The sequence below is a fragment of the Maniola jurtina genome, chromosome 13, assembly GCF_905333055.1.
Source record: "Maniola jurtina chromosome 13, ilManJurt1.1, whole genome shotgun sequence".
Classification (NCBI taxonomy): domain Eukaryota; kingdom Metazoa; phylum Arthropoda; class Insecta; order Lepidoptera; family Nymphalidae; genus Maniola; species Maniola jurtina.
In genome coordinates this window covers 12,612,083-12,629,401 of record NC_060041.1, presented here as the reverse complement: position 1 = coordinate 12,629,401, position 17,319 = coordinate 12,612,083, and the positions used below count along the sequence as shown (strand labels likewise).

General features: G+C 37.4%; 1 protein-coding gene across 4 annotated transcripts in view; it reads right to left on the bottom strand.

Annotated features, from left to right (window-relative positions):
- LOC123871356 (serine/threonine-protein kinase BRSK2) overlaps window positions 1–17,319 on the bottom strand; it is a 40,517-nt gene that overhangs the window by 19,576 nt on the left and 3,622 nt on the right. For 3 of the 4 annotated variants that reach the window (XM_045915114.1, XM_045915116.1, XM_045915118.1), the window contains exons 2-6: window positions 16,297–16,547; window positions 8,298–8,392; window positions 4,259–4,344; window positions 2,927–3,067; window positions 1,694–1,844 (exon numbers count right to left, since the gene is read on the bottom strand). In XM_045915114.1, the coding sequence (XP_045771070.1) occupies window positions 1,694–1,844; window positions 2,927–3,067; window positions 4,259–4,344; window positions 8,298–8,392; window positions 16,297–16,381 (558 nt within the window). In that variant the 5' untranslated portion in view covers window positions 16,382–16,547. Of the gene's footprint in view, window positions 1–1,693; window positions 1,845–2,926; window positions 3,068–4,258; window positions 4,345–8,297; window positions 8,393–16,296; window positions 16,594–17,319 lie in introns of those variants that run through there. The other variant, XM_045915115.1, reaches the window with a different exon arrangement.

Genomic DNA, 17,319 nt, shown 5'->3' with positions numbered 1-17,319 from the left:
CACCAACTTGTTACTTCAAATTATCGTCAAGTTTTCGACTCGTCTAGCGACGGAAACGGATATTTGGGCATCCTGTATTTAACTTGTTAACATCTTTTCAATTTAAATTGGTCAAGACCCTTCCGATGACATTTTGTAGTTTAACCGTTAGATCAGAGGTCCATGTTTCTTGAGTATTTTGCCATACAAATTACTTAGTATTATTTTATCATAAGCTGTGACGTAATACTTACTTATTAATTACTAATAATATACCTCATAAACAAAGCTGTTAATTATATACCTACCTATAGATTAGTACTATATAATGTTATAAAAAAATTGTTATATAACACATCCACTTTGTTCAACACTGAAACATATTATAACATTTAGTTATGTAAAAAATGTTATTTAACTTTGAACATGTATTATAACAAGGGTTGCCGCCTTCAAGTTTGAAAAAACAGGACAAACCGATAGTACATTCTTTGTTTTAAAACTATATATACCTAGTACCTATATCGTGCTATTGATTCAACAAAGTAATTTTAAATTAACCATAGTAAATAAAAATAAAATAACTTTATATGGTGTTATTACAATATTTATTTACTTAAAAACTATGATAAAGTATGCAGTAAATAGTGAAGATTTATAAAATAGAATGGCATTTACGTTAGATTAGATTTCGTATATTTTTTTAATTAATTTCCTTTCCGAAGTTGCTCAAATTCTAAAAACTAACAAATTGATAGTTAAAGCTTAAAGCTCAATATTTTGTATTAAGTATGATACCTACTCTTTTCAATAATACTAATCGTCTGTGATTTTATCTAGAAATTAAAGTTTTTTTTTACGTTCTTTTGTAAAATGGTGTAGGTACTTAATGACACCCATAAAAGTAGGTGTAAAAAGGTTTTTAAAACGATAATTTCTCTCTCTTAACGCAATAATATCTTTCGATAATATTTTTTGGGTACTAATACTAATATTATATGCCTATGTATATTAACTGTTACCTATATTATATTAATATTTTATGTTAACGTAAAATATTAAACATTTTATTATGTAATACAAAACCGAATCTCAAAAGTACAAATGTTTTACACAGCTTCTTCTGTAATAAATATTAGTTAACGTTTATTTAAGTTCATATTATTTAGTTATTTAATAAAAATGGTACTTAAATAATGTAGGCAGTTGATTTAACTATGTTTAACTTTACCTTGTATGTGTATAAATAAAATAATGTCGATTTTTTGTTTAAGTACTTTTTATTTTCTTGTGCTTTGTAACTTTGATTAGTTTTGGAAGTGTATTAAATACCTTTCTGGTATATAAAAATGTTTTATTTTTATTCCTATTGACTTAAAATTGTAAATAAGATTGGAACAAGTGTTACCAAAAATTTATAACACACCCAAAAAGTGAAGGTTACAGTAACTAGAAAAGAGCTGATAACTTTCAAATGGCTGAACCGATTTTCTTCGATTAGAGAGCTAAGAACACTCTCGATCAAGCTACCTTTCAAACAAAAAAAACTAAATTAAAATCGGTTCATTAGTTTAGGAGCTACGATGCCACAGACAGATACACACGTCAAACTTATAACACCCCTCTTTTTGGGTCGGGGGTTAAAAATCAGCCCAGTGTAAAAAATTGCGATCAATCGGATAACCAGTGAGTAATATCTTAAACGGAACATTACCCGTATAACTTCTGGGCAGGCGTAGTGCGGGCTCCCACAGGACGTCTCCAGCATAGAGCCAGCGGGCTGCAGCGAGGCCATGCCGAAGTCTGCTATTTTGATGTTATTCCGTTCGTCTAGCAGCAAGTTTTCGGGTTTTAGATCGCGGTGGCTGCAAAAGACAAATCGAATTAGCAATCTTGACCGACTTTTATCAAGAACTAGAGGATGCCCGCGACTTCATCTTTAATCGTTTGATTTAAAAAGTAGCCTATGTCCATCCCCGGGATATAAGCTAACTCTATCTACAACAAATTTCGTCAGAATCGGTTAGACTGTTGGGCAGTGAAAAGGTAGCAGACAGACTGACACACTTTCGCATAATTTACCTATAATACTACTAGAGGATGCCCGCGACTTTGTCCCGTGGATTTAGATTTTTAAAGATCTTGTGGAACTATTTGATTTTCCGGGATTAAAAGTTGTCTATGTCAATTACAGGGATGCAAGCTACCTCGGTACCTTTCATACAAATCGATGAAGCGGATGAGTATTTAGGAATCCCACGGGAACTGTTTGTTTTTCCGGGATAAAAGTAGCCTATGTCCTTCCTCGGAATATATCCTAAGTCTGTATAAAATTTCATTAAAATCGGTCCAGTGGTTGAGCCGTGAAAGCGTAGCAGTCAGACAGACAGACACACTTTCGTATTTATAATATTAAAGTATGGATTTCTTGACAGAAAACTCATGGGCAAGAAGCTACTAGCTCCTAGATCAACGAGATAGAGACCAAGTGCTGGATTGTGGGAGAATGACAGGTAAAATGTCACGATCGCAATCACCTCTGATTAGTTGACGCTCGCTCACTATTGGCTACAATGCATTGTTGCAACAAGAATACCATAAATTCAGCCAATCACAACAATTGCAATTGTAATAATGATTGATGCAGGTTTTCGGGAAACGACCTGCTGCTGAACTCTTTTTTTTTTCTCTCTCGTCTGGCTTTACAAAGATTAGCCAATGTCAAGTTTGCAGTTATTTACAAGTTAGGGAAACTATATAAGTATGGACTTCGTCTGCCGGCGCCCGCCGACACACACGCGGCACCCCTTTAGAGCGCTTCCCAGTCAGTTCCACCACCAAAAACACCAGAAAAACACAAAACCCGGCCACTTTTAACAACAAAAAAAAAACACTCCAAAAAGGCAGAGCAAACGCGAACACAGACGAAGCTCTACTGAACTCTTACCATATGGAGTGACTGTGGCAGAAGTCCAGTGCCGATATGATTTGCCTGAAGAATCTCCTCGCTTCCTTCGGAGTGAGCCGCCCCTTCTTCACTAAATAGTCGAAGAGTTCGCCTCCGCTTACGTGTTCCAGAACTAAATACCTTGGAATGGAAACGAGTACAATTTTATAAGTGTGCTGGTAGGAAATATTGTCTTATAACTTATTAAAATGTCTAGTCTTCCATATTGTCTCCGGAGAACGAAGTTAATAGGATTACTCGGTAAGACGTAGGTAATTAGAAAAGTTAATTGCGAATACAACGAGGTTGATAGTTTATAGATACCTATAAATACTCTGTAGCATCTGCTGAATGTGATCCAAATGTTCATCCCAAATGTATACTTAAATTATTGTTATTAGACTACGTCATAATATAAGTAGATAGGTAGGTAGGTACTTATCTACCTATGAGGTAGTAAAAAGGTGGGGAATGTGATAATTTCGATGGCATATTTTGTACCAATTTTTGTTTTATAAAGTAACCAATAATAATTGTCAGGGGCCTAGGGCACCCTAGGGGTGTACCTACCCCTACTGACTAAAAGAACTAGGTACTCATGACTCGTTGAGCGAAGCGAGGTCTACTTAGCAATCTGTCCGTCCGTGTCTCATAAATTCTGAATGCATAGTTAGTACTGATTTCCATTTTACAAATAACTTTAGTCAAACAGAAATAAAAATAAGTAAGTATTAACATAGAAAAAAATAAGTGCGAGCGCGCCGTGAAACAGAGATAAAGAGCGCCTGCCAAATTTTCTCAGCAAAAACTTTTTGTCAAACTTTTACAGTTCTATTGATAGACGAAGCTAATACGAATTCAAAAAAAAAACAAAAAAATAATATTTTTATTCAATTAAACTTTTACAAGTGCTTTTGAATCGTCAAAATAATCTACCACTGATTCGGAATGCCGTTCCTACCGAGAAGAACCAGCAAGAAACTCGGCGGTTGCTAAATAGGAATAGGTTCGATTCGAGCCTAGGTACCTACTTCGAACTCATAGAATGCGAGGTCTCATTCGAAAGTAACAAAAATTGTTCCTACCAATAGGTATCAGTAGGAATACTAAACAAGTAGGTAAGTAACTCTGGCGTGGAGGTGATGAATACTATCATCATCATCATCATCAGCCTGTGGATGTCCACTGTTGGACATAGGTTCCACCACTCCCGGTCCTCAGCCTTCCTCATCCAGCCACTTCCCGCCAGCCGCTTTATATCGCCTGTCCATCGGCATCGTGCTGGAGGGCGTCCCACACTACGCTTGCTTAAACGGTGATGAATATACTTACAGATATTTTTTGTTCTCGTATACGTCCGACAAGCCTAGCACGTGCGGGTGTTCTATTAGTTTCATTATGGCTATTTCTCGCTCCACCTGAAATTCAAATAAAAAAAACCTCAGAGTTACTCAGTGGGAGATATTGGATAGAATCAGGCGTTACTTTGCGGAAGTTCATGTTTAGCAAGAAACAGTTAAAAATTATTTTGCTATAATCCGCCAACAGAAAAAATCTGTATGGTCAAACATGCAGTTACAAGCTAAGCACCGCTTACCTCCCCAACCAAGCAATAAAGCCAAGTTCCCAAGCAAGCACTGCCACCACCATTCACTGCTGTATTGCCAAGGTACTTGACAATACAGCATTGTAAAGTCGAAATCTCCTGAGGATGCTCCGGTGTCGGGGCAAAACGTGCGTCGAGAGTAGTGGAAAAGTCTTGTGTGGTGTTGCATGTGAATGGTGGTGGCAGTACTTGCTTGGGAACTTGGCTTTATTGCTTGGTTGGGGAGGTAAGCGGTGCTTAGCTTGTAACTGCATGTTTGACCATACAGATTTTTTCTGTTGGCGGATTATAGCAAAATAATTTTTAACTGTTTCTTGCTCAGTGGGAGATGTTGAGAGCTATGCTTGGAGTGTCTCTAGGTGATCAAACCAGAAATGATGAGAGACCTATGAAGGAGAAGCGGAGTAACCGACCGTACCGTAGTCTTGTTAGGGTTCCGTACCTCAAAGGGAAAAACGGAACCCTTATAGGATCACTTTGTCTGTCTGTCTGTCTGTCCGTCGTGTCTGACAAGAAACCTATAGGGTACTTCCCATTGACCTAAAATCATGAAATTTGGTAGGTAGGTAGCTCTTATAGCACAAGTAGAGGAATAAATCTGAAAACCGCGAATTTGTGGTTACATCATTAAAAAAAATGTGTTTCAATTTTCAAATTAAGATAGCTATACCAAGTGGGGTATCATATGAAAAGTCTTAACCTGTACATCCTAAAACAGATTTTTGTTTATTTTTTATCGTGCAAAATGTTGGAAAAATACCCGAATACGGAACCCTCAGTGCGCGAGTCTGACTCGCACTTGGCCGGTTTTTTAAAATTACTGTACAGTGCCCAATCATACCTACGCTTCAGATCGCTTCGTGAACTACAGATTGAACTAGGTCCTAAGTACTTATACCTACCTTGTTTTGCGCGCACTATTGAACAAAAGGATTCCTTCAATTTCAAAGCTTCGTTCATCCTTGCTCTATTGGAAAGGGATTCAATGAACTGTGAAAATTAAGCGACACTATTGGTGTATTTCATATACATTCTTTGCTATAATATTGCCTACTAGCAGTGGCGTAGCTCTAGGTGAGGGCAAATTGGGCCCTCGCACTTAAAGGGGCCTCTATCTAATGCTCTATCTAATCTAGGTTTGAGTCAATACGCAGAAAAAAAATGATTAAAAACTACTTATGAAACAGTATGCAGTAGGGCCTGTCCTGGTCTGGTCCAATTGCAAATTGCAAATCTTTACTAGAAAATTTCAATAAAACAAAAAGCTGAAGAACATTACTTTTGTAAAAAAACACCTAACTAGATAAGTTACAAAATAAAACCTCTTTCAAATCTATATGCTTTTCAATATTCTCCCATCGCGTACCTAGTTATTTATATTACTTCACTATGAGTTACTATGTCGACGTCGTGTCAAAGAATTTTTTCGGGATGCATCTATTGGGTACATCTTGAGGGCATAAAGGGGCCTCGCTAATGTGACGTCGCTCATGTCTATACTAGTCCACGCTACGCCTGTGCCTACTGGTCCTTAGTTCATAACTACCCCCCCGTTCATTTCTGGTGAATAGGCAAACCTTATAGCCTGCCTCGTGCCAGCCGTATCACTTGGCATGCTGTGCCGTATACAGGATGTAACCAAAACGCTGGCAAAAACGAAGACAGGTTATTTAGTATACTGATGATTACGATAAGATACACAAATAAAAACCGGTCAAGTGCGAGTTGGCCTCGAATATTACGAAGGGTTCCGTACCATCGTACAAGATATTTTAATAATAATTTTATGAGCAACACAGCAAGTTATGACAACAGCGCCATCTGTATGTGATTTATTTCGGATTTATTTCTGTACTTGTGCTATAAGACCCACCTATCAACCAAATATCGTGATTCTAGGTCAACGGGAATTACCTTATAGGTTTTCTTGACAGACACGACGGACGGACAGACAGACAACAAAGTGATCCTATAAGGGTTCCGTTTTCCTTTTTGAGGTACGGACCCTCCGTAAAAACGCAAAAAAATTAATAAAAAAATCCTGTATTTTTAAAAGTTCAATCTATTCCAAATAAAACATCTGATCGACGACGCTAGAGGTCAACGAACGTTGCGCAAGTAGGCCACTCCACCTACGACGCGGCATTGACTCGAATACGGTATACATTGCGGGTTTGAAAAATACTAAATCTCTAAAACTAAAAAAAGGCAATTTATATATTAAGGTTATTGCCACTGGATTGTATTTAGATAGTAAGTTAGTAGTAGTTTTAGTTAGACGCTAAGTTTAAGTTAGACGCTAAGTTTTTGCTAGTGTTCTGGTTACACCCTGTATGTGGCACTTGGCGTGTTGTTTTCAATCATTTGCGATGGGGCATGGATGCGGCATAGTCTAGTTTGATTACTTTTATCCATATTGATGCCATAGGTACTACTTCAATAACAAGTCGATCATCCGTGCCAAGCATATCAAAATATCATGTCCTATCTAGATAGGTAAATAAGCATGCTCACATGCTATTGTTATCCTGCGATTTTGCAGTAAACCCTAGGATTTACCAATAAGAAATAGTAAGTAACACTAGAATGTTACAATTCTTAATTTATTTTAATTTTTTTTTTGTTATTAGATAGGTAGATAATCTAGGCATTCGGATTTATTTGCATATCTTATACAGGGTGCTTGGTAATTATATAATGACGACACCTACCCATGCTACTTTGATCTGATAAACACAATGCTGAAGTATAATGACGAAATAAAATTGTAAAAATTTCCATACAAAATTTAAAAAAAAAAATATGTCAAAGTTTTCATGACCCTAACGTGCCCTAACTCACTGAGATCGTTAGCCATCTTTAGATAGGCCGAGGCCAGTGAGGCACATTAGGGCCATGAAAACTTGGTCGTAAAAAAAAATTAAAATTTTGTATGGAAATTTTTATAATTATATTTCGTCATTTTACTTCAGCATTGTATTTATCAGATCAAAGTAGCATGGGTACGTGTCGTCATTATATACTAATTACCAAACATCTTGTATACATAATATCTGATAAAACCTAGGTTTTATTGAATTAAAGTTGGTAAATTCCGAGATTAACGCTTATTGTCATAGAATAGTTCAGACTTTAACCATTAAAACATGGTAAATCATTGGTTTTATTGAGGGAATCCTAGGATGAACCGTAGTTTGAGTTTTTACAGTACCTAACAGATAGGTAGGACCATGGTAGGACGACGGTAGGACGGATTTTTTTTTTCTCTCGTCTGGCTTTGCAAAGATTAGCCAATGTCAAGTTTGTAGTTATTTAGGTATAACAAGTTATAGTTAAACTATACAAAGTATGAACCCCGTCTGTGCCGGCGCTCGCCGACATACGCACGGCACCCCCTTAGAGCGCTTTCCAGTCAGTTTTAACAAAAAAAAAATACTCCAAAAAGGCAGAGCACGCCCGCCAGCTAACACCAACACAGACGAAGTCAGAATGAGGACGGATATTACCAGCGGGTCTTATCAATGACTAGAAGATGCCCGCGGCTTCGCCCGCGTGGATTTCGGTTTTTTGAAATCCCGTAGGAACTATTTGATTTTCCGGGATAAAAAGTAGCTTATGTGCTAATCCAGGATATTATCTATCTCCATTCCAAATTTCAGCCAAATCCATTCAGTAGTTATTGCGTGAAAGAGTAACAAACATACACACACACACACACACACATACAAACTTTCGCCTTTATAATATTAGTGTGATTTATCTCACCTTCATAAGCACCGATTCGCTGAGCTTTTCTCGATTGATGATCTTGATAGCCACCTTCTTCCCCGTCACGCAATGCACGCCCAGTTTCACCAGCCCTGCAACAGTAACCAAAATCTTAAGTTGATAGATTCTAATTTCTACGTAAAATATTTTAACAGGGTTCTCTCCGTCATTCGCTTCATACAATCGTAGATCCAATTTCATTTGAATATTAAGCAACTAAAGTTCATGAAATTTGGCAGACATATTCTAGAAACGAATATCTGTGTCTGTGGTGTTTTAGATTTTTCTAAAAATATGTAGTTTTAAAATTACAGGGGCTCAAAGATTTGTATGTAAATTTTTAAGAAAGCGTAACTTTGAAACCGAATATTTTAACTTTTGCTTTTGGTTGATGGTTGGTTGCTTAATATTCAAATGAAATTGGAACTACGTTTGTATGAAGCGAGTGATGGAGAGACCCCTCTTAAAGGTGATAGTTATAATATTTAAAAAAAAGCTGGCTCACAGCGAGCTTGACAAATTATTAACATAGCTGGTCGTACGAGGGAAATCTCATGAGATCTCTGACTTTCGGGCATAAAAAGTAGCCTACAATCGCCATGTCTAACTATATCGTAACTAAGTCTTGTAGGTACTTAAGTAAATCTTGTACTTAAGTATAAGTATAGGTATCCATGTAAAAAATCACGTCCGCGTTGCTCCGTTGTAGCATGATTAAAGTATAAACCAACAAACACTTCGCATTTATGACACTAATTAAAAGGCGAAAGTTTGTGTGTATGTTTGTTACTCTTTCACGCAAAAACTACTGGACGGATTTGACTGTTTAGAATGTAGATAGAGTATACCCTGGATTAACACATTTACTAATTTTTATGCCGGAAAATTAAAGAGTACCAATGGGAATTTTATAAAAAACCTATATCCACGCGAATGAAGTCGCTGGCATCAGCTAGTGCCTAATATGGGTATTGATAAGAGTGGGTAGGTCCCTACATCTTGTTTCAGGAATAAATCAAAAAAGTTAAGTTGAATTGATTGCTTATAACAACTAACAAGCCAAGAAGTCTTACGAAACCGCTGATTAAGTAAGTACCCAAGTAGGTACCTATCTAGATAGAAAATACGAACTTACTTAATTCGGAATTTTAATAAAACTTCTGAACAATATTATTCGCCATGAAAGTTGAAGACGAAGTTATCAAGAAAAAAGCCGAGTTCTCTTGAAGCGGTCGTTTGTAATTCCAATATTTCGCGAAACTTGGATGAATTATAAAGAGCTGTTCATTACCCTTGAACCCATGTGACTCCATTGAGCGTCTTGTAGGCAAAAATACCTGAGTACGGAACCCGGTTCATTGCGCGAGTCTTACTCACACTTGGCCGTTTTCAAGATGGTGCCGGAAAAAATGCGTAAAAATTCATATCGCGTAATACTTAGTACAGGTGTATATTTTTATTATGATCATTATTAGGTTAGTGTTAATTAATGTTAATAATAAAAAGTTAATTCGTTACCTTTAATTAAAACAAAATTGATATTTGTTGTAATTATCTAGTTCGATCTTAAAGATTTATTCCATTCTACAGGTACCTACTATTGAGGAAATAGTAATTATACTTAGTGGAAACTATAGGATGCCCGCGACTTTGTCCGCGTGGTTTTTAAAGATCCCATGGGAACTATTTGATTTTCCGGGATTAAAAGTTGCTTATGTCAATTGCAGGGGCGCAAGCTACCTTGGTTCCAAATTTTATGCAAATCGGTTAAGTGGATTGGTATTTAGGAATCCCGTGGGAACTCTTTGATTTTCCCGGATAAAAAGTAGCCCATGTCCATCCCCGGGATATCAGCTAACTCCGTACCAAATTTCGTCAAAATCGGTTAAACTGTTGAGCCGTGAAAAGATAGCAGACAGACAGACAGACGGACAGACAGACAGACACACCTTCGCATTTATAATATTATAATAGTATGGAATATGGATGTCAGTCAATCCGAATATACCGGGAAGCAGGAGGTAATATCAACTCTAGATGATAAACCTACCAACATTGAAAAGGAAATCTGAGTAGATGAGTAGTAGTTTCAGACCGAAGCATTTATCAGTCAGTGGATACCATTGTTAGGGGTAGACGAATAGCGGTAATCAGTGAAATAACGTGATCGTTAACAGTAATTACTAGTAATATGGCTTCTCTGGTTAACAGGTATCGAGTCGACCTAAAGCCTGATAAACATTCATGTTAGTGGGAGGCCCCGGGTTTGATTCCCGGCAGGGGTTTGGGATTTTATAATTGGTCTTGTGGGAGGTTTCGGCCGTGGCTAGTAAAGTAATTACCACCCTATTGGTAAAGCCGTGCCGCCAAGCGATTTAGCGTTCCGGTACGATGCCGTGTAGAAACCAAAAGGGTTTAATGAAAAGCGCCATGGCCCTTCCAGGTTAGCCCGCTTCCATCTTCGACTGCATCATCACTTACCACCAGGTGAGATTGGAGTCAACTTGTATCTTAATTAAAAAAACTGTTTCTTTCCAGCTTAATTTTACTCCTAATTTCGAAGGCAATCTGCAGACCTATGGAGTACAAGGCCTCACTACAGGCAATGCCTCCCGGTGTCTCCCTCATGCCCTTCAACGAGGCTTTGAGCTCGAACGGTAAGATGAAAAACCGGCTAAGTGCGAGTCAGACTAGCGCACTGAGTGTTCCGTACTCGGGTATTTTTTCCAACATTTTGCAAGATAAATCAAAAATAATTATGCATAAAAATAAATAGAACCCTGTATTAGAATGTGCAAGTAAAGCCCTTTCATCCAGTTAGAAGTTCGTACCCTGGATCAAACCCGAGACCTCCCGATTTGGACGCCGACAATTTACCATTAGGCTATTACCGCTTTAAAAAATAATAATAAATAACATGTTGCAATGCACTGTAGGTTCGACTTCCGACATGTCCCAAATAGGTTTTGTTCTGAATGTGACATGAAACAGACAGTTGCAGTGGCCCCAAATTGGGTCGCAGTTGGTAAAGTTTCACATTTGTTTTATTTTTTTAGGGTTCCGTACCTCAAAAAGAAAAAAGAACCCTTATCCTGCTAACAAAGTGATCCTATCACTTCGTTGTCTGTCGGTCTGTCTGTTCGTCTGTCCGTCTGTCGTGTCTGCCAAGAAAACCTATAGAGTACTTTCTGTTGACCTACATAGAATCGTGAAAGGCAGGTAGGTAGATCTTATAACACAAGTAAAGAAAAAAATCTGAAACCGTGAATTTGTGGTTACATCACAAAAAAATTAAAATGTGTTCAATGAACAAATTAGTATATTCAATTTTTAAAGTAAGATAACTAAACTAAGTAGATTATCATAATATGAAAGGATTTAACTTGTACATTCTAAAACAGATTCTTATTTATTTTTATACATACCTAATAGTTAGTTTTAGATTTGTCGTGCAAAATGTCGAAAAAAATAACCGAGTACGGAACCCTCGGTGCGCGAGCCTGACTCGCACTTGGCCGGTTTTTTAAATCATTTATCTAAAGAAAAGGAACAGGAAGATACCTACAAAGTCACTGAAACAGTTATCTAAATCACTTTAGCGACAGATAAATAAAATAACTAGGTTAGGCTGTACAGACTTGGCTAGGTTGTGTCAAGGCAGGCACGAATACAGGCCAAGGATAGATTTTTTTAAAGTGCAAATAGAGTTGTGGTTATGGCAACATTCGATAATAATAATCATTCGAAAATCAGTCTCGACCATAGACCTATGATTTTTCGCTATGGTCTCGACGCTACTCTACGCATAGTTCACTAAACTTAAATCTAATGTTACCTCTCGTCCCTCAAGGACCTAGGCTTAGACTCTAGGCCTGACTAAAAACTGACTCTCTAGTCTATACCCTCTAGGGCCTTGTCACATTTTATACAATCAATATTTATAATCCATACTAATGGGATTATTAATAAAAAAATTTCAAAAGAAAAATAAAACCGACTTCAAAAACGACAAACACTAAAAAGTAAAAAATAACTTTTGTTTAGCTACACGTGTAATGCACCTAGGTATGAAGTCGAGCGAGCATATTAAAACAAAATTAGAAATCCAAGAGTGAAGCTCGCCCGACTTCATACCTAGGTGCATTACACGTGTAGCTAAACAAAAGTTATTTTTTACTTTTTAGTGTTTGTCGTTTTTGAAGTCGGTTTTATTTTTCTTTTGAAAATTTTTTATTTCACAATTTTTAGTGGCCCCACTGTACTATAATATGCTGTGCCCAGTTAAAACCCTACTGTTTACTAAGCTATTACACTGATCGCGAGCAATTTGCTCCTATCCATTGAGGAGTTCTGTTCTCCATCTCCGAAGATATTCATCAGATCTTCACCAAATTTATATGGGACCACCTGCACAGTATACCCTTTCAAACAAAAAAAAAAAATTTCCAAATCGGTCCAGGGGTCTTTGAGTAATCGGGGAACATACATAAAAAATAAAAAAAAAAATAAAAAAAAAAAAAAGATCCCGACGAATTGAGAACCTCCTCCTTTTTTGGAAGTCGGTTAAAAATTCAAAAGTGTGTCAGTCTGTCTGCGACACTTTTCACGGCCTATCTGTTTAACCAATTTTGACGTTTGGACGAATGGACATACCTATCCGCTATCGCATGCTGCATGTATAGCATTGCTTATATATCATGGACTTCCGCAAAGTAATGCCTGCTTCTATACCACATTATGAAGAATTCTCAGGCATATTGATTGCCTCAAGATGCGGGATGCGAAGCGGTGATACCTTTGCAAGACCTTATTCAAGGGTCTGGGGATTGATCCCAGATCCTCTTTAAGTTATGTGCTTTCTAAGTAAGTAAGTATAAAAATAGCACTTGCTTTGACAATGAAGTAAAAAGTTTTTGATACTCCACGGAAATCTGGAAAAGTTAGTGCTATTCACAAATTACCTCCTTTAGTAAAGTTGCGACAATATTTATTTCACGCTAGCCTAGGCGCTTCAGACAATGGCCACTCGAGAGCTCTTTGAAGTCAAGCTTTAAAGGTGTTTGAGATTAAAAACTGAGGATGGCCTAGTTGCAACAGAACATATCTATCGATTACCGACTGTACAAGTAACGTTGCAATGTCGGTAACCGAACGACTTTATCGTCCTTTTTAACCCCTACCCAAAAAGAGGGGTGATATAAGTTTGACGTGTGTATCTGTGTATTTGTCTGTGGCATCGTAGCTCTTAAACTAATTAACCGATTTTGATTTAGTTTTTTTTTGTTTGAAAGGTGGCTTTGATCGAGAGTGTTCTTAGCTATAAATCCAAGAAAATCGGTTCAGCCGTTTAAAAGTTATCAGCTCTTTTCTAGTTCCAGTCTACACTTGTCGGGGGTGTTATAAATTTTTAATTTACACTTGTCCTACGTAGGACAGGACCTTTAATAGAATTTAGGAGAACGAACCACAAATTAAAATATTACAGTAGGATAAAAAGTAGAGTAGTAGGTATAAAGTCTCTTAAAAGTAGGTAAGTATTTGTATAAACAATTACTTATTTTAATTAATAATAATTAAAAAAACTGTTTGAATCCTATATTGTTTTTATAAAAGCACTAGGTACTTACCATTTTTAAAATTAAATTAAATTTCTTGGACTTAATAATGAAAGATTCTGTACATCTCATTAAATACCGGTGACGAAGATTCACACCAGGTGAAATTTTAAGCTAATAATTAGAAAAAATTCATATCTAAGCTTTCAAGGCAAAATCTTAACTTTGCTTTGATACCACTTGAAAGATTTTTCTGAAGGTGGATGTTTCTTTTGATAATAATTTATGCTTTCGCAATGAAATTAGCGCTCCAAAAAGCAAGTGCCCACTAAGTGGGCGGCTCTTTACTCAAAGAGTAGGAAGCATGAAATGAATATATTTACAACTAGAGGATGCCCGCGGCTTCGTCCACGTGGATTTAGGTTTTTAAAGATCCCGTGGGAACTGTTTGGTTTTCCAGGATAAAAAGCTGCCTATGTCAATTACAGGGACGCAAGCTACTACGGTACCAAACATACAAATCGCTAAAGCGAATGGGTTTTTAAGAATCCCGTGGGAATTCTTTGATTTTCCGGGATAAAAGTAGCCTATGTCCGTCCCCGGGATATAAGCTAACCCTGTACCAAATTTCGTCAGAATTGGTTAAACTGTTGGCCCGTGAAAAGGTAGACAGACAGACAGACACACTATCGCATTTATAATATTATAAGTAAAGATTCGTTAAAAAATGATTCGACTTTTGAGGCTTAATCTTTCGCCGTAGGTTTACCTATAGTGACTATACCATGATAGTCTAGGTCGGAGGTTCGATCCCAGACACGCGCCGCTAACTTTCTGGAGTTATTTGTGTTATTAGCAATTAAATATCACTCGTAGAATAAGAGCTCGTGAGGGCCAGATCTGCGTTATTTTATAACTGCTTTAATGTAAAGGCAAACATCGTGAAGAAACCTGCATGCCTGAGAGTTATCCACAATGTTTTCAAAGGTGTGTGAAGTCTGCCAATCCGCACTTGGTCAGCGTGGTGAACTATGGCCTAAGCCCTTCTCATTCCGAGAGAAGACCTATTTGACCTGTGATGTTGATGAAGCCATATTTCTGTTACAGATCCTCTACTAGCAAATTCACTGCTTCAAGTAGCTCTAGCAGAATCTGACACGAAAAAGCGCGTCAAACGGTATAGGGACATAGAAGACTCGATATAAATATAATAATAATAATAATATCTTTATTTTCTCAAGCAACAAAGGCCCACAATATTATGTTAGTAACCATCTTAACCTATGTTAGTAACTAAATTATAATATAATGTATGTTAGTAAGAAACTTATTCTATGTTAGTTAATATAATTAATATATACTTATTTTTTTTTCTTTAAATCTGGCTTTACTCTGATTAGCCAATGTCAAGTTTGTGATATTTTCAAGTTATTGAATTTATACAAGTATGGACTCCGTATGCGCCGGCGCCCGCCGACATATGCGCGGCGCCCCTTTAGAGCGCTTCCCAGTCAGTTCCACCACCAAAAAACACCAACTAACACAAAAACCAGCCACTCTTAACAAAAAAAACACTCCAAACAAGCACAGCACGCGCGCCAGCAAACGCCATCGCAGACGAAGTCCATATACTTATTAACTAATGCAGACATCCAGTGCGCTTTGAGAGCGCTGTCCTGTCTGTCTGCTATCACCTTCAGGATAATGTTGGGACTTCTAACCAACTTGCTTAATATGATATCACGTAATAAAAAAAACACTTGCAGCAAGTCAAGTTATTAGCTTAGTAATTATTGTACGACGTGTACCTATACCTAGTTTCGAATCTCGTACACATGATGGACATAATGATTATTGTAAGGGGATTGAAGAATTTCAGGTTTTAGAACTAGAATTATAGATTGGTAGATTACCTAATTTTATTTAGTTTAATAAAGATCATGCTTGTTAAAATTCATTTTTGATCACAAATACCCGTATATACCTGATATTCTGATACCAATAATACCCTGAGTGTTAATAGATCTGCATGGTCGGTACTATACAACGTGCAGCGTGCAACTCTAGGGGGTTTCATGTGGTGGTGCATATTGCTTTGGTAGATACTTACTTTTCCTGCATGTGCAGTAGGGAAAGGGCACGGGCGGTACATATAGTTTCACGTTGTACCTCCCATACAGATTTATCTGGCTTATCGGATTCATACATACAATAAGAAAAGTCCCGAATCATTCACTTACTAACTCATCCAGGCAGGCCCAGGTCAAACGCTTGGACCTAGTATAAACTGAAATTTTTCACAGAGATTCCTTTTATAATGTACCTAGACTAAGATTAAGGTCAGATTTTTCGAAATTCCCACGAAAGCGAATCCGTAGGCGGTCGCTTGTAGCAAAACAAGCTTGTTGTTCCCTAGACAACTAATTCATAGTTTTGCTTACCTGTCTGCCCTTTTCCGAGGGTTTTCTCCAATCTGAAGGGTCCAACATATTGGTGGGCCTCAGCGGCCGTGTTGCTCCCCTCCATCTTCACGCCTGACCGTAACAGGACCGGTCCGGAACCGTCTTATCACCGTCAAAAGCGCGATCCGTTGTGCAGCATCGTGTCATATTGAGAGTTCTTTCTCTGACATGTTTCTTTCTATATTTATAGTCAGGTGCCATATAAGTGGACGGTCATAGCTTGCTAATCACTGGTTTGAATTTTAGTATATTATGGTTTAGTTAAATTACATACTTCAGTGCTTTTGAAACATCCTAATTTAATGTAAAGACTGATAAAAAAGTGAATTTGTTAACATATACTGTAAACCTAGATGCCCCTGTGGCATATGTAGGTATCTAGTATCTATAACACTTTTAGCGCCTTCAAAACCTTATTTAAGTAGGTATATTGCTACATACATATTATATGATTTTATACAACTTTTTTATTTCATTAAGAATACAAGTTAGCCCTTGATTGCGATCTCACCTGGTGTTCAGTGATGATGCAGTCTGAGATGGGCTAACTTGGAAGAGCTTTTTATTAAACCCATAGGTACCTACGGCATCGTACCGGAACGCTTAACCGCTTTGCGGCACGGCTTTACCAATAGAATGATACCTAGCTACGGCAGAATTCTCCCACCAGACCTTACCAGAGACAATTTAGAAATTATAAAATACCTAATGACCCCTGTCGGGTATCGACTTCCCAACCTCTACTTTAAATAAGACCACAGCCTCACCCTACGTCAGGAACTTTTACTATTTAATATAGAGAAAAAAAAGAATCCGACGAATTGAGAACCTCCTCCTTTTTTGAAGTCGGTTAAAAAGCTCAACTTCAAACTTGCTTGCTGTTACTGAATAATAAGTATATGCACCTATATTTGGGATATCACTAATAAAGGACTTTACAAGGTGGGCAAACCACCCCCTTCGCCACACACTTTAGTCCGCGATTGCATTCGTCGAGTGTCC